We start from the raw sequence: 25687 nt of genomic DNA on the forward strand, positions 1-25687 counted from the left end.
TGGCACATCAACTGCTTTGCTGCCCTAAATTTGCTAATATCAGATCAAAATATTCCAATATTCTTTCTAGGATACCTAGTGAAATGGGAGAATCAGGTAGACTTCCTTTGCTTCTGGACAATTCTGACAATGAAACTTGTGAATTGGTAGCATGGTTTTTACTGGAGGTGATGCACAATCAATAATTTATATTCTATCTTAAACCTTTGTATTTGTGTACCTTTTATCTCAGGTTTTTTATTGTGTTATGATTATTGTTATGCCAAATAAAGGCTTATTATTATTATAAATAGATTTTCCTTAAAAACCCAATTTAAATAAAAATATGATTTAAACTTTAAAATCTTATTTACATTTTAAAATCTGATTTAATTTTTTAATCTAATTTTATGCACTCTGATTGGAGTATCCTATGCCTTGTAGCTTCTTTCACAGGATATTGCATAAAATGCAGTTGGTGCAAAGCATGTCATAAGAACGCAAACATAAGAAACAGAAGAGTAATTTTTAAAATTGTGCTAATGGACAGAAATTGCAATTCTTTCTCAGCTGAAAGGGTGAAGCATAATGGCCACTACTTTATTGCAAACCACCAACCAACATGTAATGCCAACACCACCTGCCACGCCTGTTGGAAAAGCTACTAATGGGGCCAGCCACTTGCTTGGAAGCACAGTAACAGGTTCTAAATAACACTTCCAAATTTGTGAGATCATTAAGGCAGCTTGCAAAATGTAGAACACAATATTTATTACCCACTTTATTTTGGCAAGTTTAGCTGTTCGTGTTTTCACATGAGTCTTAAGTTTGTCAGTCATTTTGTTAATCTTCCTTTCTAGTCCGGCATATCTGGCAAATTCATCCATCATACTAATGGTTGCAACTTCTTGCTTCATGTTCTGAATTTCAGACCTCACCTGTGATTCCTGCTCAACATCCTTCTGTAGTAACTTTGATATTATGGAGGAGCAAGAAAGCAAGGGGATTTTGGGTATTGTAATGTTACAATTATCTTGTATTGTTGAAGGCTTTCATGGCCGGATTAAATGCCACATGAAAGCCTTGCCCTGCCTGAGATGGGAGGGGGGCCGAAGAATGGGGCCGATCTGGAGCCAGCCTCACAGGAGCCGGGGAGAAGCCGGGCGCGGCAGGACCTGAAGCTGGCCCGACAGCTAAAGGTGCCGGCAGGGGCAGGGCGGGGGACCGTGGCCGCTACGCTGATCCGGCTCTTCCACCACTGTGGCGCTGGTGGCGGCTGGTCCGCGGGCCTCAGCGTAGCGGCCACGGTCCCCTGCCCTGCCCCTGCTGGCACCTTTAGCTGTCAGGCTGGCTTCAGGTCTTGCAGTGCCTGGCTTCTCCCCGGCTCCTGTGAGACCGGCGCCAGATTGGCCCTGTTCTTTGGCCCAACAATGTCACAAGACAGCCTCACCCTGCCCAAGATAGGAGGGGGGCCGAAAAACGAGGCCAATCTGGAGCCGGCCCTGCAGGAGCCGGGGAGAAGCCAGGTGCGGCAGGACCTGAAGCCGGCCCAACAGCTGAAGGCGCTGGCAGGGGCAGGGTGGGGGACCGTGGCCGCTATGCTGAGGCCCATGGCCCAGCCGCCGCCAGCGCCGCAGCAGCGGAAGAGCTGGATCAGCTCTCAGCTGCTGCCACTCAGGAACTGAGCAGGGAGAGCGCGGGAGGTGGGCGGGGAAGAGGGTGGCCAAAGGGAAATAAGGGGTGGAGAAGCCGGGCTGAGAAGGAAGAAAGGAGGCAGGAGCGTGGAGGGAAGGGAGGTTGTGGAAGAGAGAAAAGCTGGGAAGGGGAAAGAGGAGGTGTGGGCGCCTCTGATGGCCCCAGCAGCCACCTCCTTCAAGGCGAGGGGGGAAGGGGGAGGGAGGAGATGTGGCCCTCGAGTGTCAGGAGGGAGGTCTTGGCGTGCCACCTCCGGCACGCATGCCAAAGGTTTTTAGAGTTACGTGGAGTTCTAGGGTGCAGTCCGAGAATAGGGCTATGGTCAGTTTCACGTTTCGGGATTTTGTTACAATTTTGGGATCAATTTATGACTGAATAAATTAAATAAAAAATTTAAATTAGGATTTAGGCAAGGGCAAGGGCTGAGGCTTGCCTTAGTGTTATGTTGATTTCAGGGGCGCAGTCCGAGAATAGTGCTATGGTCAGTTTTAGGTTTCAGGTTTGTATTACAATTTTGGGATCAATTTTTGACTGAATAAATTAGATAAAAATAAGAAATTAGGGTTGGGTTTTAAGCAAGCACAAGGGTTATGGCAAAACCCTGAAACTGACCATAATGCTATTCTCGGAGTGCGCCCTAGAACTCAATATAACACTAAAGCAAGCCAGAGCCCCTGCCCTTGTCTTAAACCTAACCTGAACTTATTATTTTTCTTTAATTTATTCAGTCATAAATTGGTCCCAAAATCGTAACAAAAAATAAATTAAATTTAAAAAATTGGTCAGGGTTAGGGTTAAGGCAAGGGCAGGGGCTCAGGCTTGCCTTAGTGTTACGTGAAGTTCTAGGGCACACTCCGAGAATAGGGCTATGGTCAGTTTCACGTTTCGGGGGTTTGTTCTAATTTTGGGAACAATTTATGACTGAATAAATTAAATAAAAATAATAAGTTAAGATTATGGTTTAGGCAAGGGCAGGGGCTCAGGCTTGACTTAGTGTTACGTTGAGTTCAAGGGCACAGGCCGAGAATAGGGCTATGGTCAGTTTTATGTTTCAGGTTTTTGTAATGCTGTTGTGACACTGTTATAATGCTGTTATACTGCTGTTGTGACTCCGTTATAATGCCGTTGTAATGCTGTTATAATGCCATTGTAACGCCGTTGTAATGCCGTTGTAACGCCGTTATAAGGGTAAGAGTTAAGGCAAGGGGAGTGGCTCAGGTTTGCCTTACTGTTACGTTGACTTCTAGGGCGGAGTCCAATATTAGCACGATGGTCATGTTTAGGTTTGGGGTTCTTTCCTTTTTTGGGGAACAATTTTTGACTGAATAAATTAAATAAAAATTTTAAATTAGGATTATGGTTTAGGCAAGGGCAGGGGCTCAGGCTTGCCTTAGTGTTATGTTGAATTCAAGGGCGCAGGCCGAGAATAGTGCTATGGTCAGTTTTAGGTTTCGGGTTTTTGTTACGATTTGGGAACAATTTTTGACTGAATAAATTAAATAAATGTAATAAATTAGGATTAGGGTTGAGGCAGGGGCAGGGGCTCAGGCTTGCCTTAGTGATACGTTGAGTTCAAGGGCGCAGTCCAAGAATAGGGCGATGGTCAGATTTATGTTTCGGGTTTTTGTATCGCCGTTATAACGCCATGGGAATGCCATTGTAACATAAGCATAAGAATAAGCATTTATTGTCATTGTGCACGCACAACGAAATTTACAGCAGCATTCCTTGATGCACACAATTTCCGACTCATACCCCATCCTCACTTTCCCCTTCCTCCACCCTTCCCTACACAGCCCCAAACACATCAACACGAAGCCGCAGAGTTTAGCATAGCCACAGCTCTAGAGTAGAAGCTGTCTCTAAGCCTCTTTGTCCTAGTTTTGATAGACCTTTTTCGTCTGCCGGATGGTAACAGTTCAAAAAGAGAGTGTGCTGGATGAGACGGGTCTCTCAGAATATTTTGGGCTTTTTTTAGGCTTCAGGAATTATAGAGTTCTTCCAAGGAGGGGAGAGGGCAGCCGATAATCTTCTGTGCAGTAGGGTTCACCCTTTGGAGCGCCTTCCTATCTGCCACTGTGCAACTGGAGAACCATACACAGATGCAGTAGGTTAAGACACTCTCTATAGCACAGCGGTAAAAGGACACCAGGAGTTTTTCATTCAGTTGTTGTTTCCTTGAAAGTCTCAGATAGTATAGTCTTTGCTGGGCCTTCTTAACCACCGCGGCAGTCTGTACACCCCAGGTCAAGTCTGTTGTAACCCCGTTGTAACGTTGTTATAACACCGTTATAACACCATTACAACCCTGTTACAATGCCATTGTAACGCCATTGTAACGCCGTTGTAACGCCATTATAACGCCATTGTAATGCCGTTGTAAGTGTTAGGGTTAAGGCAAGGGAAGGGGCTCAGGCTTGCTTTAGTGTTATGTTGAGTTTAAGGGCGCAGGCTGAGAATAGTGCTATGGTCAGTTTTAGATTTCGGGGTTTTGTTACAATTTGGGAACAATTTTTGACTGAATATATTAAATAAAAATAATAAATTAAGATTAGGGTTAAGGCAAGGCAGGGGCTCAGGCTTGCCTTAGTGTTATGTTGAGTTCAAGGGCGCAGTCCGAGGTCAGTTTAATGTTTTGGGTTTTTGTAACGCCGTTGTAACGCTGTTGTAACGCCTTTACAATGCCTTTATGCTGTTTTAATGCCGTTATAACGCTGTTATAACTCCATTGTAATGCCATTAACCCAGTTACAATGCCATTGTAACGCCATTGTAACGCCGTTGTAATGTTGTTACGTTGCGTTCAATGGTGCAGGCCAAGAATAGTGCTATGGTCAGTTTTATATTGTGGGTTTTTGTAACGCCGTTTTAACGCTGTTGTAACGCTGTTATAATGCCGTTGTAACGCCATTACAACCAAATTACAATGCCGTTGTAACGCCGTTGTAACGCCACTAAAAACCCAGTTACAAACCCAGTTCAAGGGCGCAGTCCGAGAATAGAGTCAGTTTTATGTTTTGAGTTTTTGTAATGCCGTTGTAACGCCATTGTAACGCCGTTGTAACACTGTTGTAATGCCGTTGTAACACTGGTGTAACGCTGTTATAACGCCGTTGTAACGCCTTTGTAATGCCATTGTAACGCCGTTACAACCCTGTTGTATGGTCAGTTTTAGGTTTCAGGTTTTTGTTACAATTTGGGAACAATTTTTGACTGAATAAATTAAATAAAAATAATAAATTAGGGTTAGGGTTAAGGCAAGGGTAAGGGAAATGGCTCAGGCTTGCCTTAGTGTTACATTGAGTTCAAGGGCGCAGTCCGAAAATAGGATCAGTTTTATGTTTTGGGTTTTTGTAACGCCATTGTAACGCTGTTAAAATGCCATTGTAATGCCAATACAACCCAGTTACAATGCATTGTAACGCCATTATAACACCGATGTAATGCCATTGTAACGCCATTAAAACCCTGTTACAAACCCAGTACAAGGGCGCAGTCTGAGAATAGGGTCAGTTTTATGTTTGAGTTTTTGTAATGCCGTTGTAATGCCATTGTAACACCGTTGTAATGCCGTTGTAACACCGTTGTAACGCTGTTGTAATGCCGTTGTAACACTGTTGTAACGCCGTTATAACGCCGTTGTAACGCCATTGAGTTTTTGTAACGCCTTTGTAATGCTGTTGTAACGCCGTTGTAACGCCATTGAGTTTTTGTAACGCCATTATAACGCCATTGTAACGCCGTTGTAATTCCGTTGTAACGCTGTTGTAATGCCATTGAGTTTTTGTAATGCCATTATAACGCCGTTGTAACACCGTTGTAACGCCATTGAGTTTTTGTAATGCCTTTATAACGCCATTGTAACGCCATTAAAGCCCTGTTACAAACCCAGTACAAGGGCACAGTCCGAGAATAGGGTCAGTTTTATTTTTGAGTTTTTGTAAATCTGCTGTAACGCCGTTGTAACGCCATTGAGTTTTTGTAATGCCGTTATAACGCCGTTATAACGCCGTTGCAACGCCGTTGTAACGCCTTTGTAACGTTGTTGTAACCCCGTTGGAACACCGTTGCAACGCCGTTGTAACACCTTTGTAACGTCATTGTAACGCCGTTGTAACGCCATTGAGTTTTTGTAACGCCGTTGTAACACCATTGTAATGCCATTGTAATGCCATTGAGTTTTTGTAATGCCATTATAACGCCGTTGTAACGCTGTTGTAATGCCATTGTAACACCGTTGTAACGCCATTGTAACGACATTGCAACTCCGTTGTAACGCCTTTGTAACGTCGTTGTAACACCATTGTAACGCCATTGTAACGCCATTGTAATGCCGTAGTAACGCCATAGTAACTCCGTAGTAACACTGTTGTAACGCCATTAAAGCCCTGTTACAAACCCAGTACAAGGGCAGAGTCCAAGAATAAGGTCAGTTTTATGTTTGAGTTTTTGTAACGCCGTTGTAATACCGTTGTAACGCCGTTGTAACGCCGATGTAATGCCATTGAGTTACTGTAATGCCATTATAATGCCGTTATAATGCCATTGTAGCGCCGTTGTAACGCCATTATAACGCCGTTGTAACGCAGTTGCAACGCATCGCAACGCCTTTGTAACGCCGTTGTAACGCCTTTGTAACGCTATTGTAAAACGCCACTGTAACGCCATTGAGTTTTTGTAACACCATTATAATGCCGTTGTAACGCTGTTGTAACGCCATTGTAACGCCGTTGTAACGCCATTGAGTTTTTGAAATGCCATTATAACGCCGTTGTAACGCCATTGAAACGCCGTTGTAATGCTGTTGTAACGCCATTGAGTTTTTGTAACGCCATTATAATGCCGTTGTAACGCTGTTGTAACGCTGTTGTAACGCCATTGTAACGCCGTTGTAACGCCATTGAGTTTTTGAAATGCCATTATAACGCCGTTGTAACGCCATTGAAACGCCGTTGTAATGCTGTTGTAACGCCATTGAGTTTTTGTAACGCCGTTGTAATGCCGTTGTAACGCCACTGTAAAGCCGTTGTAACGTTGTTGTAATGCCATTGAGTTTTTGTAACGCCGTTAGAACGCCGTTGTTATGCCATTGTAACGCCATTGTAACACCCTTGTAACGGCATTGAGTTTTTGAAATGCCATTATAACGCTGTCATAATGCCGTTGAAACGCCGTTGTAACGCCATTGAGTTTTTGAAATGCCATTATAACGCCGTTGTAACGCCATTGAAACGCCGTTGTAACGCCGATGTAATGCCATTGAGTTATTGTAATGTCATTATAACGCCGTTATAACGCCATTGTAGCACCGTTGAACTCAGTTCAAGGGTGCAGTCCAAGAATAGGGTCAGTTTTATGTTTGAGTATTTGTAATGCCGTTGTAACACCGTTGTAACGTTGTTGTAATGCCGTTGTAATGCCGTTGTAACGCCGCTGTAATGCCATTGAGTTTTTGTAACACCATTATAACACAGCTGTAACCCCGTTGTAATGCCGTTGTAACGCCATTGAGTTTTTGTAATGCCATTATAACACCGTTGTAATGCCGTAGTAACGCCATTAAAGCCCTGTTACAAACCCAGTACAAGGGCAGAGTCCGAGAATATGGTCAGTTTTATGTTTGAGTTTTTGTAACGCCGTTGTAATACCGTTGTAACGCCGTTGTAATGCCATTGAGTTATTGTAATGCCATTATAATGCCGTTATAATGCCATTGTAGCGCCGTTGTAACGCCATTATAACGCCGTTGTAACGCAGTTGTAAAACGCCGTTGTAACACCATTGAGTTTTTGTAACGCCATTATAATGCCGTTGTAACGCCGTTGTAATGCCATTGAGTTTTTGAAATGCCATTATAACAGCGTTGTAACGCCATTGAAACGCAGTTGTAACGCCATTGAGTTTTTGTAACGCCGTTGTAATGCCGTTGTAACGCCACTGTAATGCCGTTGTAACGTCGTTGTAACGCCATTGAGTTTTTGTAACGCCATTATAACGCCGTTGTTACGCCATTGTAACGCCAATGTAACACCGTTGTAACGGCATTGAGTTTTTGAAATGCCATTATGACGCCGTCGTAATGCCGTTGTAATGCCATTGAAATGCCGTTGTAACGCCGATGTAATGCCATTGAGTTTTTGTAATGCTGTTGTAACGCCATTGTAAAGCCGTTGTAACACTGTTGTAAGGGTTAGGGTTAAGGCAAGGTCAAGGGCATGTGCTGAGGCTTGCCTTAGTGTTACGTTGAGTTCAAGGGCGCAGTCCGAGAATAGAGTCAGTTTTATGTTTTTGGTTTTTGTAACGCCTTTGTAACGCTGTTGTAATGCTATTGTAACACCGTTATAACGCCATTGTAATGCTGTTGTAACGCTTTTCTAACGCTGTTGTAACGCCATTAAAACCCAGTTACAAACCCAGTTCAAGGGCACAGTCCGAGAATAGGGTCAGTTTTATATTCTGGGTTTTTGTAATGCCGTTGTAACGCCATTGTAACGCCTTTGTAAGGGTTAGGGTTAAGGCAAGGGCAGGGGCTCAGGCTTGCCTTAGTGTTATGTTGCGTTTGTAACTGGGTTTGTTACTGGGTTTTAATGGCTTTACAACAGCGTTACAATGGCGTTACAACGGCATTGTAACTGGGTTGTATTGGCGTTACAACGCCGTTGCCTTAGTGTTATGTGGAGTTCTAAGGCACAGTCCGAGAATAGGGCTATGGTCAGTTTCATGTTTTGGGGTTTTGTTACAATTTTGGGAACAATTTGTGACTGAATAAATTAAATGAAAATAATAAGTTAGGATTAAGGTTAAAGATAGGGCAGGAGCTCAGGCTGGCCTTAGCGTTACTTTGAGTTCTAGGGTGCAGTTTGAGAATAGGGCTATAGTCAGTTTCACATTTTGGTTTTTGTTACAATTTTGGGAACAATTTATGACTGAATAAATTAAATAAAAATAATAAGTTAGTGTTAGGGTTAATGCAAGGGCAGCGGGTTAGCATTGCCTTTGGCCATCTTTCCTTTCCTGCTGGATCTCCTTGAAGTTCCTCATGTTAGAGGAACTTCACATATAGTGGGATGCAGTTGGTATTGGTGGAAATAACCTCCCAGTGACCCATGATGCCATTTCAGTGAGAACTGATATAAGTATGTACTTTCTTCTGTCCCCTTGTTGCCCTTTCCCCATGGCATTCCCAAGTGTCTCAGGAGTGACTTTTACTAGGGACTGAAAAGTTCCAGTGGGTAAGAGAGCTGGCAAAAATACCTTTTGTGAATTCTGATCCATTGTTTGTAGAATGTCATAGTCAGATGACGTTATAGTCAATTTAATGTATCAAAATCTATTGGCTACAATAATAATTCTTTTTTTTATTATGCTGACTTTTATATTCACTACAGCTATCTTTCCACGAAATTTCCACTACCCAGCATTTATATATTTGATGACAAAACTTAGAAAGTGTAATTTCCTGAATATCTGTGTACATGAGTATGTTAAAATGCGCCTTTAAATTATTTTGAAGAACTGATTGTCATCATCCTTATATGCTTCATGAATTTTGTTTCAGACACATGTTCACTGTTGAGTATAATCAGAGTAATCTTTTTATTTTGAAGTAATTTCCTGGTGCTGTAAGCCTGTTTCCCAATAAACAGTTATCAGAGTTGCTCTTTCTATCCTGGTAATGTTCCATAGGTGGACTTATTTTGTTTTACATACACAGTACGGTAATAGGCACGGTTACCAAGTTACTAAGATTAGGGTTTCCCCCCCTAGATTTAATGTTATAGCTTTCAAACTTTTTGAGATGTATCAGTTTAAAAACAATTGTGAGTATAAGTACCTTCTGTATTAGTAGCTCTAGTTGCAGACAAATAGTCATATCTAATGGCTGTAGCCCAGCATGTGGCTCACTTTTAAATAACTGAAGGAGCATTCTCTGATAGGCTGGATTGTTTTTAGGGGAAAATTTATGAAAATGATTTGTGTGCAATTTTTATAATTAAGTTATATTTTATACTTGGCCAACTGAACCAGATTACAATCATATAATTGAAAAGCAGTGTAGAGGATGAGTTACCTACTCTCCTTAAACGTGGGTTTGGATTTTGAATCTCCACACGACTCAGAAAAAAAGGCAGTTTCTTTAAAACAAGTTCTTAAAGTTTATTGAACTCGGCGTCATTCAACAAACGATAGTCAGGTGGCATATTATGCATACAATTAGCTGAATAAGAGCAAACAGAGACAAAATAACTGAACCTACTAAAATCAAAATGTAAAACTTCTCCATTGCTTAGCAGGCAAAAAGAAAAGAGACAAACAGTTCTCATAATTCAATAGACAGCCTCTAGCCAGCATGAGGTAGCATTGCGTATATTGGGAGTGAAAAGGGAGGGGGGAAGCAAGGAAAAAGGGTGCCTCTTTTACAATATGGAAAAGCAGATATAGGGGAATTGCACATCAGGTGATCTTAGTGAACCAATCACAACTTGGTGCCAATTAACTAAAGCAGGTGATGTAAATCTTCATTCTTATCAAGTGTTGTGGCTGAAAGTTTATTGAAGTTCCAACATAGCCACTCTCTCTACAAGCAGTCTTTAATACATGTGACAATGTCATCTGATATGTAGTAAATTCTGCAGAGTATACCATGCGCACAAGACTGGAGCTATCCTTGGGTAAAAGAATAAGGTATACAGAATTATTGATATTATACTAATGACAGTAACATGACATTATCTCAAATGATTCCTATTGCTACAGTTCTTTTTTAAAGTCAGTGTATTACTGCTAAAGTTTATATGTAAAGAAATAAAGTAAGTTCCATTTTGGAGTTTTGTAGGTATTTTAAAAAGTAAAATACTTTAGGTATTTTATGTGCTCTTTTGTATTGTAGGGGTGATAAGAGATTGTTACAGTCTAATGTGAAGGAAATATATTTATGAGCCAAAAATAAGTGAGTCAGTTTTATTACTTATATAACTGACAAACGTGGGACATTTTTGTGCAAGATAGCTGGCGGGAATAATAACTTGGTGGCAAAATAGAAAAGAGGTAATAATTCATAAATTAGCAGTTCATTAATCTTGTCTTTATGAGAGAACAAGCTAATTTATTTCAGAGAAGGTTGAATTTCTGAGGTGCATCTATAGCCTGGTGATGCTGAAGGTGAATAATGTAGAGCTATATTATTTCTTTCCTGAACTGGAGGTTTTAAAAAGGAATAATAAGAGTTTAGGGCAAAATGGAAATGGAAATGGAAGTTGTTCAAGCCTTGAATTGTAACCAACACCATTTTATAAGGAAAGGCCAAATTGTCAATGGAACTACTATTGGTGACTTTTATCATCAGAAATTAGCTACAATTTGTTAGGCCTTTTCACAAAAGGGATGAGAATAAAAAGGTTTGTAAGGTTATTCAGGAAATACATGTGATCTTGTTTCTGTGTAAATAAGAGGTATTGCCCCCTTTGCCTACTTTTTCATATTTTTAAAATATATATATCTCATGAGTATATCTCATTCTCAACACGGCCCCCAGAGATTGGAGATATGGACCAACATGTTAGGTTTTTCTGCAAATAAGAGAAAAGCATGTCCCAGCTTGTCCAAATTGTCACACTTCGTTCTCGCAGTGAGATAAGAAGAATTTGGATTGATAAGCCACCTTGCTCTCCTCTAAGGAGTCTCAAAGCAGCTTACAAACTCCTTCCCTTCCTGTCCTCACAACAGACCCCTTGTAAGCAAGGTGGGACTGAGAGAGGTTTTAGAGATCTGTGACTAGCCAAAGATCACCCATCAGGCTTCATGTGTAGGAATGTGGAAACAAGTTCAGTTCACCAAACTGGAGTCCAGCACTCATGTGGAGGATTGGGGAATCAAACCCAGTTGCCCATATTAGAGTCACCACTCTTAAATCTGCTGGCTCTTGTGACTGCTGGGGTAGGGAAGGAGAAAAAGTGGAATACATAGGGATAGCTAAAGTTAGGTTGGCTAGTAGGTAGGAAAAAGAAACAGGAAAAGTGGAAAGGCTATAGGGTCTAACTGCTACTGTGGCAGTATCCCCCAGCAGTGATAGCTTGATAAATATGTCAACATTAGGGGGGCCAGGAGGTAAAATCAGTTGACTCTTCTTAATTTATTTGCAGTCATTGCTATCCATGTAAAAACATGTGGCAATGGAGCAACTCCAGGACTCCTCAGCACTGGATTCCCTTCATCTACCAAGCTTGTCACTCTATCAGAAAAAGAGATAAGATTGGTCTGGCGTGACTTGTTTTTCAGAAACCCATGCTGACTTTTTGTGATTATAGTATTCCCTTATAAGTGCTGGTATACCATCTGTCTAATGATCTCCCTGAAGTAGCCAGGGAGAAGTCACACAGGTTATACACTCATGTGCCTAGGCAGAGGGTGTAGGAAATGCAGGCCCAGCAGTTCAGGTAATATCTGTGGATAACATCTGTAGGCATAAGTCAGGCAGCCCAGGGGTCATGGCATGAACTGGAGGCAGTGGCTAATAAGGAGTCCAGGCACACGGTGCTTCTCAGGGAATCACACCCAGGCAATGCTGCACCCAAGTCAAGGCTTATATCAGCTCAGCCACACTGTTTTCAAGACCAGCATCCTGCAGTGACTTAACTTGCTCTCTGTCCTCCTCTAATGCAGTTGTTTCCAGTTCACAGAGCCTCCTGCTATAATGAGCTGAAATGTGAGCACCTCTCCTTTTATTGCTTAATTTCTGTTTCTGCTTCTGCCTCCTTTATTCTAATAATTTATTATCTCCTGCTGACCATTCCTTCAGAGGTGTAGCTGGGCCATACTGCTCCTGGGGTATGCTCGTATCGTATCTTTAATTTATATACCGCCCTCCCCTGAAAGGCTCACGGCGGTGCACAACAACATAACCACAATGAAGGCATAACGTCATATAACGGCAAGCAATAAACATGGCAACAATAACATAAGATCAATAACATAGGATCAATAAGCATCACATCATAAATATAATAGGCATAATATCATAAATATTACATAATCACATAACATCATACAGATATGCTCTGTGTTTTCCGTCCCCCCTCCACAGCCCCCTTCCCCCCCCCACTTACCTTAGTGAAACAGTGTAGGCTGGAGAAGTGGCTTGTTCCCTTCGGGCTGAAAACGGCCTGGTGGGAACTATACTTCCCATGAGACCTTGGGGCTTGCAAGGTCTCCTGGGAAGTGTAGTTCCCACCAGGCCGTTTTCAGCCTGAAGGGAACATGCTGCTTCTCCAGCCTGCACTGTTTCACTAAAGTAAGTGTGTGGGGAGGTGCTGTGGGGGGGTACCATGAAGGGGGTGGGGGGATTTTCTGCCCCCCAGGTATGCGCCTGCTGCAGCGTGCACCTGTAGCTCCGTCTCTGTATTCCTCCTGTGTATCTGCTTCTACTGATGGCTCCTCTGACTGTGATCTGATTATTTCCTCAATTGGTTCCAGAGCCTCTGACCTTCGATTTATTGCTTCTTGCTCCTCTTCCACCAGCCCCTCATCCTCAGAAGGTTGATTCATGATACCCCATATGTCTCCCCAAAATCATTATGCTCTGCAAATAAGTTACTGGAGATCCCTGACCTGACGATTGTCCAGCTACCTTAGCAAGAGACAGAAACTTTTTAGCTCTGACCTTGGTCTGGTTGAACACTTTGCTTAGTGAGACCAGGACCTTGTGGGATTTATCAAGGTTCTTCAGGGCCTGTAAGATGGAGCAGTTCTGCCAGGCCTGTGGTTGAGGACAACAATGTTTTTTTTCCAACTTAGCTGGCCTCCCCTTCTTCTCCCCTTTCCCTTTCTTACAGTTATTGATCTTCGCATAATGTATGGGACTATGTAGAGAACACTGTAATCTTAATTGTTCTCCCTTCATGAAATACTGTATTTGGGGCACTAGGTTTTTATTGTTATGTTGTTCTATTCTCATGTTTTGTATGTTGATGTATATCATTAATGTGTATAATTTTGATGTTAGATGCTCTGAGCCTGTCACGACAGGGAAGAGTGGCTTAGAAGTCCAAAGAATAAATACATAAATAATAAGCTCACAAGCACCTCTTGGTGTAATTATATATTTGCAAGACAAATTAATAAAATGTATCTTCATGTACTCTTTAAGAGGGTTTTGGGCATCAGAGAATTTTATGATTTCTGTAATGCATGTATTTAATCCAAATATATATTTTTCTGCAGGTGATGCTGCAGTTGAGCTTCCTATAAAATTTATACCTCAATATCCTGGACGATATCCTTGCCAGATTCTTCTACAGTCCAAATATGACATCCGGATCTATAACATTGAATGTGTGGTGAACACAGATACTGTTGAGGCAGAGCTGGAGTTTGTAACTTCAGCATATCAAACAGTAATTCAAGATATCCCAATAGTATGTCTAGTTTATATGATGGAAATTAAATAATATGGTTGTAATAGGACTAAAAATGGTGGCAAAAGTATGTGGTAGCAGTTGGAAAACTGATGAGAGTTCTTCCTTGATTTACTTCATAATTATCCTGAAGATCTCGGACAACTTGTTACCGTTAACTTATAATTACCCTGAAAATGGTAGGAAAATGTCTTGGATTATCTGTAGGATTTGACTCATAAAAACAAAGCTGTTCCAAACTTAAAACAAATCAAACTGGTATAAATATATATATTAAAAGCTAGCCTTTTTTGTGAGGTGCTTGGTTTTCCAGCTCTATCGGATTGTTTAAAATATATGTAACTGCATTTGATTGCATTAGTTCCTTGTTAACTGTGACTTCCCCTTCTTCTGTATAGCTTTCCACATTGTCAGTCTTAGATTGCAAGTTACTTGGAGACTGGTGAATCAAACCTTGTAAGGTACCATGTATATGTTAGATTTCATTTAGAGTCATGGATATGCCCAGTAGTGTGTGTGAATGCAGTTTATAGAAACTTCTCCAGAGACATAAATGTAAAAGGTAAAACTTACATTTATTCAAGCATCTTCAGTTCACAACTTTGTTCCAAGAAAAGGTAGATAGAAAGAACCCTAGTCTAAATAGATTACTTTCCCTACGACAAGTGGGCACAACTAACGCACCATCACGTGTGTGGAGGTGAGAGGATGCTGCAGTGGGAAAGGCCCCACTGAGCAGGCTGCCATTGACCATGCGCTTGGGTCAAAGGCTAGAGCAGAAGTGAGGCTAGCATGGGGAAGAAAGGAAGTTAGTGGGCGGTCTCCTGGCCCAGACAAGGAGGGCGAACAAGAGAGGCAACATCACAGTTAGAGTGAGATACACAGCACCCCCCAGTGTCCAGGCATGCAGAAGTCGCTTATTCCAACACTCCCTCTCGACACTGCATGCTTTCCAGGTATACAATGTTCAGTTTGTCACGCAGGCTTTGGAACTTGTCTCTTGGCAGTGGTTTGGTCAAGATGTCTGCTGTCATCATATCAGTAAGACAGTAGCGAAGTTTCACAGTTCCTTCTGCCTGTAAGAGTCTTACATATTGATCCTTAATTCCAATGTGTTTAGTACGTGTACTATTCTTTTCTGAAAGAGAAAGAGCTATACAACTCTGGTTATCTTCTAGCATTTGTACAGGTAAAGGTTCATCAATACCAAAATCTTCTAACAACATTAAAAGCCATTGTAATTCTCTACATGCCTCAGAAACTGATACTAATTCTGATTCAGTAGATGAGTGAGCAACAACACTTTGTTTTACGGGCTTTTCTGCCCAACTTACAGCACTTCCCCCATAGAAAAACACATAGCCACTGGTAGATCTTAGATCTGTTCTTTCTCCAGCCCAATCTGCATCAGCATATCCCAATAGTGTGGGATCTTTAGTTGCTGGCAGTTTCAGTTTGAAGTCTTAAGTACCTCTTAAGTACCTCACCACTCGTTTAACAGCAGTCCAGTCTCTTGTGGTGGGTGTGCTAACCCTTCTAGACAATATACTCACAGCTGTAGCAATGTCAGGTCTGGTTGTCATTGCTAAGTACAAAAGCTTGCCTATTGCAGACCTGTAATCATTGTTGTCAGGTAGCAAGTCATCAGGTAGTACTTGTCTGTAGAAATCAGAACTCATTGGGGTAGGCATTGGATTGACACCTTCCAGGTTCAGACTCTGTAGCAGTTCCAATCTTTTCTGCTTCTGGCTAAGAAGATAGCTTCCATCTGGTTCACGTTCGATTTGGATCCTCAAGTAGAAGCTGGCATCTCCCAGGTGCTTGACTTCTACTTCCTTGTTGAGTTGGGATATAATCTCAGCACAGTCAGTTTCATTTTCATGGCAAATAATCAAGTCATCAACATATGTCAGGATAAATGTCCATCTCCTATTTCTGTGCCTGCTATAAAGACAGGGGTCTGCATTGCCTTGTTTGAAGTCCTGACTTAGTAGCATCTTGGCTAGCTTATCTGACCAAGCTTTAGCTGCTTGTTTCAATCCATAAAGTCCTTTCTGGAGCTTACAGACTAAATGTTTATTCTTTTCATCTATGAACCCTGGTGGTTGCTTCATATAAAGCTCCTGTTCAATTTCTCCATGCAAAAATGCGGTTTTAACGTCCAAATGCTCAGTTCTCATGTTTCTAGATGCAGCAATGCTTAAGAGCATTCTAATTGTAGAATATTTTACAACAGGTGCAAAAGTCTGATCATAATCTGTTCCATAGATCTGAGAGAATCCTTTAGCAACAAGTCTGGCCTTATATCTGACCTTCCGCATATCTGACCTTCCGCATCTTGTTTAGCTTTAAAAACCCATTTACAACCGATAACGTTCTTACCCTTAGGTAGTTCTGTGAGAGTCCATGTTTGGTTTTTATGTAGTGCAGCGATTTCTTCTTGTGCTGCCTCTTTCCACTTCTTTGCTTCTGGTTCAGGCATTCGCTGTAACTCAGACCATGAAGCTGGTTCATGCAGTGACGGCGCCCTTGCAAGGTACGTAAGTTTCTCGGCTGGAACTCCCTTGTTAGGCCGCGATGAGCCTTCGAGGGGTGAAGGTCTGTCTGCCTCTGCAGCAGTCTGTGACTCCTCTGCCTCACCTGTCAGGTCTGGGATTTCCACCGCTGCTCCCTCTTCAGGTTGAGCATTTGCTGGCATCTGCACGGTGATGTCATCCTGGGACTCTGGGCGATGTAGGATCAGCTGGTCGCTATCGCCATCTCCCTCTGAATGGTCATCCATCACAGCAGGCTTGCCATCTCTGGGTCGGCCACAAACTGCACAACTCTGCATATAGTAATTTGGTTAGTTTCTGGATCAAAAATCCTGTATCCTTTACTTTCTGGAGAATAGCCCAAAAATATACCTGCTTGCGTAGTAGGGTCTAGCTTGGATCTCTTTTCTTTTGGTATGTGAGCATAAGCTTTACATCCAAAGACTCTGATGTGTTCTACATTTGGTTTCCTGCCATGCCATAACTCATATGGAGTTGCTTCTGTGGCTTTGGTTGGCAATCTATTTTGTAGGTAAACTGCAGTCATTGCTGCCTCTCCCCAGTGCTTGCAAGGAAGGCCTGAATCAATGAGCATGCACCGAATCATGTCCATTATATAACGATTTCTTCTTTCAGCAATTCCATTTTGTTCTGGCGAATGGGCGACAGTAAGTCTATGTTGGATCCCATGTTCCCTCAAGAAATTGTTTATAGATATGGAAATGTATTCACCTCCTCTGTCCGTTTGGATACGCTTGGGTTTCCTATTAAACTTATTAGATACCATAGCAACATAGTCTCTTAATTTCTGTTCAGTCTGAGACTTTTCTTTTAGCAAATAACACACAGTGTATCTCGAGTAGTCATCAATAAAAGACAACAAATAGGTGTTCTTACCAGTTGATGCTGGTTTGATTGGTCCACATAGATCAGAGTGAATTAAGTCAAGAGGCTGCTTAGAGCATCTTTGGCTTTGCTTTGGGAATGAAGGCCTAGTTCCCTTTCCTCTTAAACAACAATCACACAATTGGTTATCATTGGGACAGTCTTTTATGGAAATACCTGTTACCAAGTCCTTGCTCTTCAGCTTCAGGATGGCCTCTTTATCACGGTGGGCAAACCTCCTATGCCAGAGCTCCAAAGACTGCTGGGTAGAAGTTATCTTGGCTGTGCAGGCTTGTGGTTCCTCACAGTCCAGTTCAAAGACTCCATTTCTTAGGGTACCTGTGGAATATAGCTCACCATCGCGCGAGATAGTGCACACATTATTCTCAAAGTGAACAGCAAATCCTTTTTCTGATAGTGTGGGGACGCTGATCAGATTAGCTGCAAGGTCTGCAATGTACAGGACATTTTCTGCCACAATCTCAGTTCCATTACCATCCAGTTGGCAATGTAAAGTAACTTTGCCCTTTCCATTCACTGGAATCTGTTTTCCATTGGCTAAATACACATTGCATCCAGCATCTCTGTCTAATTCATTGAACAAAGCAACATCTGAAGCCATGTGCCTAGAAGCACTGCTATCAATAATCCAAGGCTTATATTTTTCATTAGTTTGTATCATGTGGGTTGTGCAAAAGTTGAACGAATTTTTAGGAGTAAAATCCCTTTGTCTGTGTGAATAAGCAGTGTGAGATGGCTTGCTGCCAGTCTCAGTATTCTTATTGCGTCGACACTCCCTCTGGAGGTGACCAGGTTTATTACACTTGAAACAGATGGGTGGGCTTCTCCTTTCCCCTGTGGGATTGGATTTTCTGTATTCAAATGATTTAGTTCCTGCCCCCTAGCCTCTGGCTTCTTGGGCAATGTAACTTGAGCCATTCTTCCCTCTGCTCTCAGAGAGATACTCTTGCTGCTTGCGAAATTCAGACCTAGTTAGTCCTAGAATTTCCTCAAATGTGCAGTCTTTGCCATTTACAGTAGAGACAAAAGCTGAATATTTCTCAGGCAATGAGCTTAAAAGCAGTCCAATTTTCAGTTCTTCCTCCAGAACTGTGCCAGTGGTTGCTAACTTATCAATCAGATTCAGCAATTTCTCTATATGGCAATCAGCATCTCCATTTTCTTGTAATTTGATTGAAAATAGTTGTTTGAATAAACTCACTTTGCTATTTCTGTCTTGCTCTCCAAAGACCCTTTTTAATGCTTCTAGCATGTCTTTGGCAGAATCTTGTCCTTTAACATACACCAGTTGTGAGTTTGTGAGGGTACTAACAATTAAATTCATGGCCTTTTCATCTGCTCTTTGCCACCTAGTCTCTTCATTTCCACTGTTTGGTTTTGGTGTAGTTAAAACAAAACCTATGCCCTCTTCCTTTACTTGGGATTGAATCCTGTAGAGCCATGAGTTAAAATTCAGGCTTGTAAGCTTCTCAAGAATTGCCTTACGCTGAGCCATTTTAATGCAAAAAAAGGCTTTCTCTGCAATCTCAATAAGTCACACACACAAGAAAGAGGAAGCAAGCCTTCAGGCTATGCAACCTTTTGTTACTCGCTGGCCTGTTAGAGCCAGGTGAGCAAGAAAAACACAAGAACCAAGGCAATGGCTGCTAAGCCATGCAAGGAAAAAAAAATCTGCTCCAACTTTAAAACAACTGGGCTTCAAAAATAACCATCAATCTCTGCTACCATGTTAGATTTCGTTTAGAGTCATGGATATGCCCAGTAGTGTGTGTGAATGCAGTTTATAGAAACTTCTCCAGAGACATAAATGTAAAAGGTAAAACTTACATTTATTCAAGCATCTTCAGTTCACAACTTTGTTCCAAGAAAAGGTAGATAGAAAGAACCCTAGTCTAAATAGATTACTTTCCCTACGACAAGTGGGCACAACTAACGCACCATCACGTGTGTGGAGGTGAGAGGATGCTGCAGTGGGAAAGGCCCCACTGAGCAGGCTGCCATTGACCATGCGCTCGGGTCAAAGGCTAGAGCAGAAGTGAGGCTAGCATGGGGAAGAAAGGAAGTTAGTGGGCAGTCTCCTGGCCCAGACAAGGAGGGCGAACAAGAGAGGCAACATCACAGTTAGAGTGAGATACACAGCACCCCCCAGTGTCCAGGCATGCAGAAGTCGCTTATTCCAACAGTATACTGGTGCTGTACAAACAATCATTGCTTTATTTCTTTAAGATAGCCCACTTTTCTCCATGATGACAATTCAGATGTTTTCAGCCTGAAGGGAACAGGATGTTTTCTTCTCCTCCACTTTGTCATCAAAACAACCCTGTTCAGTAGGGTAGGTTAACAAAGTGATTGGAATAAGGACACCCAGTGAGCTCTAGGGCAGAACATGAACTCAAACAAATTCTTCCAGATACTAGACTGACCCTGTAACCATCACACCATGCTTCTAAAAGTAAAGTGGATATCCTTATGTCAGCAAGGGGATCATGAAACAAGGTTGCTGACATAGAAAGTGTGTATGTGTGGGTAATTTCATACCAGCAACACAGAAAAATATTATATAAAGAAAAAAAAATCCAAGCAGAAGACAGAACTGCATATATGCACTGTCTGCTTATTGTACTGGGAGAAACTGTGATCCTCTGAGGGGTAATTCGTTCTTTAAAAGTCCATATGGTGGACAGATGGCAGCCACAAGATACTTGGGTCAGGCATATGTCTGAAGTTCTGTGTTGGGAACTCATATAGGACTGAAACTGTGGCATGGAAGGGGAAGGCCTTCTATCCCACTACTTTTTTCCTCACTTGAAACAGCCCCAATGAGTTGACATTTTGCCTATTGAAGAAATGCCCATGTAGCCATCAGTGTACAGAAGTTTTCCCAGCAGGAAAATAGCATATACCCTGGCCCTTCCAAGTCATCAGAGATAGCATGGAGACAGGAGAGGCTGAATCCAATTTTCTTTGTGTGAAGTGGTCATGCTCTGAATTGGGCCCTTCTATAACTGGGAATAAAGTTCCCAGGTGGAAGTCCCAGAAAATGTCTCTGAAAAATCCATATAAGGATGTACAAATCAGTTTTATAATTTGAAGGTGCTGCTGGGTGTGAGACTGCCCCAGCTGCTCTTTTGGAACTGATTCTTCAGTGATCACTACAATGCCTTGCAGCTTGATGGCAGGTATGAATTTCTCATGGGTACTCAATTTACAATCACTACAAAGTCCCAATTCAGATCACGCCTGTGATTCAGGGGAACATAAGAACATAAGAGCATAAGAACAAGCCAGCTGGATCAGACCAGAGTCCATCTAGTCCAGCTCTCTGCTACTCGCAGTGGCCCACCAGGTGCCTTTGGGAGCTCACCTGCAGGATGTGAAAGCAATGGCCTTCTGCGGCTGTTGCTCCTGAGCACCTGGACTGTTAAGGCATTTGCAACTCAGATCAAAGAGGATCAAGATTGGTAGCCATAAATCGACCTCTCCTCCATAAATCTGTCCAAGCCCCTTTTAAAGTTATCCAGGTTAAAGTTATCCAGGGAAGGAGAGACTCCTGGCTTTACCCCCATGCCATTTTCCCAACTCAAAATGATACCATGCGTATTATTTTCCCTGTGGCGAGGCTGAATAGACAAGGTCACATGTCTGTCAAAATGGCCTACCTCCAGAGCTGTTGTAGGACACAAATGGGAGGAGTATGTGGACTGGCAATCAAATTAACTTCACTTTCTCCAAAAGTTTCCCAGTAACTCCCAGCTGGTGCAAAATCATGCTGCATCACCGAGATTACTTCATTTCTCACCCAACTTTGAATCTGAGCACTGAAGCACTGCAGAGCTGTGTTACGACACTACACAGAACAGTTTCAGGAATCACTAATCAGCTTCTGCACAACCTGCTGATACAAACCTGAGCAGTATTTTGGTTTAGGTAGCTAGCTGCTTGCACACCTGAATGTGTCTTGTGCAGCATTATGGTGTAACTGCATTAGAGCAACATAGTGCTTTGGATCAGGACTGGCTGGATAACTTGCAATGCAGCTAACCCAGGGGTCTGCAACCTGTGGCTCTCCAGATGTTCATGAACTACAATTCATGAATTATAGTTCATGAACATTGGAGAGCTGCAGGTTGCAGACCTCTGAGCTAACCTCCAACATGAACCATAATCCAATAAAGTTTGGGAAAACACACTGCACAGTTTAATTGCATGTTCCTATGTTGTAGTAATAATAAAAATAAATTATAGCATAATGAAAAATTAAAGCGGGATCTGAAAGTGTGAGTACCTTGATGTTGCGTAGTCTAGAAAAAATGCCTTTTATTAATATGTGATCTTTAGCATTTCATTTGGATGCTTTTTTGTTTCAGACTAACATGAGTCAACAGGATTGGAAGCTTAAAGCCAACTTAAAGGGAAGCTCTTTTCTTGGCCCCCCTCTCATATATGTAGCCCCTGGTGAAACGACTAATTATACCCTTATGTTCAAGCCAACAGCTGAATGTGTAACTAAGGTAAGTCAACAAAATTATTTTTTTAATGTGGGAACAGCACTTCACTTACAAACAACTAATGGGAATTATGGACCACTCTGAAATATATGTATTTATTTATTTATTCAAAATATTTATTGTCCACCTTTCTCCCTGAGAATCAAGATAATTTACCTAGGGTAAATCAATACAGTCATTAGGATGGGACATCCAATAAATTGTGAAATAAGATTTGGATTGTAGAAATCTGAAACCAAATGAAAATCTGAAGCAAAGCTTAAACATTAACATGATATGTTAAATCTGATTAAGAAACTTGAGCGCTGCATTGTAACTTGATTTTAACTTGATTATTAACATTTAGCACTGTATTTGTTTATCCACTTGTTTGTATTCATGCTGTAAACCGCCCTGAGCCCCTCAGGGGAGGGCGGTATATAAGTGGAACAAACAAACAAACAAACAAACAAACAAATAAATAAATGACTCAGAAATTACACAATAGGATTATATACACACCAATAAGCATTATTTACTTTACCCAGTATTATAGACTATAATACTATCTTTTATGTGTTGATATGCCATCATAAACAACATGTTATGACCATTAATTTAGGGTAGGTTAGGCATTTGCCCTCCTGTGACAGGTAAGCCCCACCCTGAGCCCCAATCCTCTGTCTCTGGGTGGGGAAAGGGAAATGACTGGAAAATGACTTCTATAAGGACCTAACCTTACTGGATCAGACCAGTAGCCTTCTAGGGCAGCATTCTATCTCACGCAGTGGCCAACCATTTTTCTGGAGGTTCAACAACACGGCATGGAGGCCAAGACCTTCCATTGGTGTTGCTTTCTGGCAGTGGTGTTCAGAGATTTACTGCCTCTGAATGTGGAGGTTCCCTTTAGTTACCATGGTTAGTAGCCACAGACAGAGATTTTCTTCATGCCTTTACCCCTGAAGTAAGGGAAAATTTTTGGTGTCATCTAGAAGTGGTGTCACATCCTCACAAAACTCCTTCCTCGTCAGGCACCATCCTCAAAATCTCTTGCATTTGGCAAGTTTTGTCTGCTGTCTGAATGCCGGCTGTGTTGGTATATCATGTACCCTAACTGTTAATGATTACTGAATAAAAGGAGGGCTAAGAATTTCTGAAAAAATAGATTTATTTCTTGCTGTGCCAGCAATGCTTTTCCTATTCCATCCTTGAGAAAGATAAGTTATGAATAAATGGCTTCATGCCCAGAACTAAATCTAAGAATGAACAGATCAGTTTTGAAACAAGTATTCTTATGGGAAAGTCAATTTTAGACTCATAGGGACCTTTCTTCACACCTTCAAAAGACATGAACCAGATAGTTTTAGCTGAGCATATATAAGGTAGCCACACCTAACCAGATGTGGGTGGGGCAAGAATGTTTTATCTTTCTGAAAAGACTTTGCGGAAAATCTTAAAAATGGTATTTTATCTTCTAAATTTTAAAAAGAAAGGGTAAGGCATGACATGTTTTTATGCTTCAATTTCACTGACAAATGTGCTAGTATTATTGTGATTCTGTTATATTATTTTTTTATATTTTATCTTATATTTCAGAGTGATGACAGATTTTTTAAACAATATTTAAAAGATAACATAATATCAAGTGATTTTTTGACTGATCTGTAAGGTTTTTAGTTGACACGTGGAATAAATAAACTTCTGACCTCTCTTCAGTTATAGGGCTGTTTACTTGTAAGAAATCGGTTATTATAGAGAACAAGCAGGAACCCACAAGCACTTGTGGGAGGGGGGAAGCAACTTGTTTCCCCCTCCTCCACTATTTCTGTTTTCCCTTTCCTGAAAGCCCCCATAGACTTTCTCTTTTTCCTACCTCCTTCTCTTATTCACCCTCACCAGCCAATTTATCTTTACCTGCCCGCTGTCTTCAGCTTTCTATCATTCCTTGCCCCTGGCAGTCTCTGCTCAGAAAACACTGTAACCAATTAGCTCAGTGCCAGGCCAGACTCAGTTGCACAGCTGGAAGCTTGCAAGGACTTGTAAGGGGAACCTCATTTTTCCACTTGTCCCCTTCCTCACAGTTCTCCTTTTCTTCTTCCTGGTAACTCCCATATTCTCACCCTTCTCTGCTTCTTTCTCTAGTTCCTACTTACTGTCAACCTATCTTTTATCTGCCCTTCATCTTTAACTTTATTATTTATTGATTTCATTTATACCCTATATTTCTCCCTGGTGGTGATCCAAAGCATCTAACATTGTTCCTCCATTTTATACCCAGAGAAAAACCTTGGAAGCCCCCCCCCCCCCCCAGCTTGCCCTGCCTCGCTCTTCCCTAAGGAAAGAAGAAGAGAAGAAGTCCCTTCAAAAGAGGGGAGGAGGAGGAAGAAAAATGTAGCTTGCCTAACCAATTGGCTGGGTGCTGCTTTGTTTGTCCCAAGTGGGGCTGGGCTGTGGCTTGCCTCTGCCTTGTGCAGGGCCTGGGCAGGTCAGACACTACCTCCCTTATGTACCTTGGATGGGGCCAGGTGTTTTTCTTGCCTATGTTGTGTGGGCTTCAACCAGGTCCAGCCTTTTTGTCAAATGGCTTGTCCAGCCCATCAAGTGGAAGCTATTGACCTACCCTAAGGCATCCTAGTACTCTTCATGACCAATTTGCTTCTGCCTGTGAATTAACAAAGGATTTTCATCAAGATCATTTGTTTGCTTCTCTGGTCACAGAAAGGGTCAGGTTGCTTCATCACAATGTCCCAATGGGTGGTGTCTGCCATCAAGCAGGCATACATCAGTTCTGGGACTCTTTGCCCCTTCTCACTGAAGGCACACTCAACCACAGCTCAAGCATCTTCTGCAGAGATTCTGAGCAAAGTCCCTATTGCTAAGGTCTATAAGGCAGTGCCTTAGCTCAAGGCATCCACATTCATACAGCACTATTCAATAATCAGTTCCAGGAGTGAGGCTACTCTGGGAACAGCAGTGCTGCTAGTCATCCCACATCCTCCTCTAGGTCATCAGGTAAGCTTACTGGTCTTCCATATGACCTTCATAGAAGCCATGGAGACAAAAATGGGGTTGCACTTACCTGTAACTGTTGTTCATTGAGTGGTCTTCTGTGCAGGGCAGTCACACATCCCTCCCTCCTTTCCCCTCTGTGGGCTGCTTCCCACAGATTTCTAACTCTAGTTTCCCCAGTGGCAAGGGAAGCAGAGAGGAACAGAGTATTCCCTCCCTCCTGGTCCCATGTTGGTTTAATAGGAAGAGCTAGCTTGAACCAAAAGGAGGGGAAATTCTAGAAGGAAAGCTTTTAAGCTCCATACCTCCACGACGGGTCCTTGCACACATGCAGTCTTATGTTTCCTTGCACAGTAGACTATTAGATGGACAATTGTTACAGATAAACACAACCCCATTTTCTGCTTGGAGGCAGCAAAGGAGATGTGTGGAAAAGGAACTGGTTTGTAAACAAATATTAGCCTTTTGTGTGCATGTCTGGTAGACTAGCCAGGGTTTGTATAATAATGTAGATTAGACAAACCCCAGTTAGCTCTGATGACTGATGCTGCCAGATTCACCGTATAGAACTGACCTTGTAAATTATCTCATAGTTTTAAAATATTCATTCACAATGCCAGAATCTTATAAGTAAAAAAGCAATTATATTCAGAATTGCTGTTGC

The 25687-nt window shown here is 42.0% G+C and overlaps 2 protein-coding genes across 2 annotated transcripts in view; one reads left to right on the forward strand and one right to left on the reverse strand.

Moving 5' to 3' along the window:
• The window catches only part of CFAP47 (cilia and flagella associated protein 47), a 290800-nt gene that overhangs the window by 145708 nt on the left and 119405 nt on the right, over positions 1-25687 (forward strand). Inside the window, exons 40-41 of the mRNA XM_048494089.1 lie at positions 13894-14087; positions 21895-22038. Coding sequence (XP_048350046.1) covers positions 13894-14087; positions 21895-22038 — 338 coding nt within the window. The remainder of the gene's footprint in view (positions 1-13893; positions 14088-21894; positions 22039-25687) is intronic.
• Positions 471-13218, reverse strand: LOC125430692 (guided entry of tail-anchored proteins factor 1-like). Its single transcript, XM_048492819.1, has 2 exons — positions 13056-13218; positions 471-1012 (listed from the first exon to the last, which is right to left on the reverse strand). The coding sequence occupies exons 1-2, from the start codon at positions 13216-13218 to the stop codon at positions 546-548; spliced, it is 630 nt and encodes a 209-aa protein (XP_048348776.1). The 3' UTR covers positions 471-545.

The sequence above is a fragment of the Sphaerodactylus townsendi genome, linkage group LG04, assembly GCF_021028975.2.
Source record: "Sphaerodactylus townsendi isolate TG3544 linkage group LG04, MPM_Stown_v2.3, whole genome shotgun sequence".
NCBI classification, from domain to species: Eukaryota; Metazoa; Chordata; class Lepidosauria; order Squamata; family Sphaerodactylidae; genus Sphaerodactylus; species Sphaerodactylus townsendi.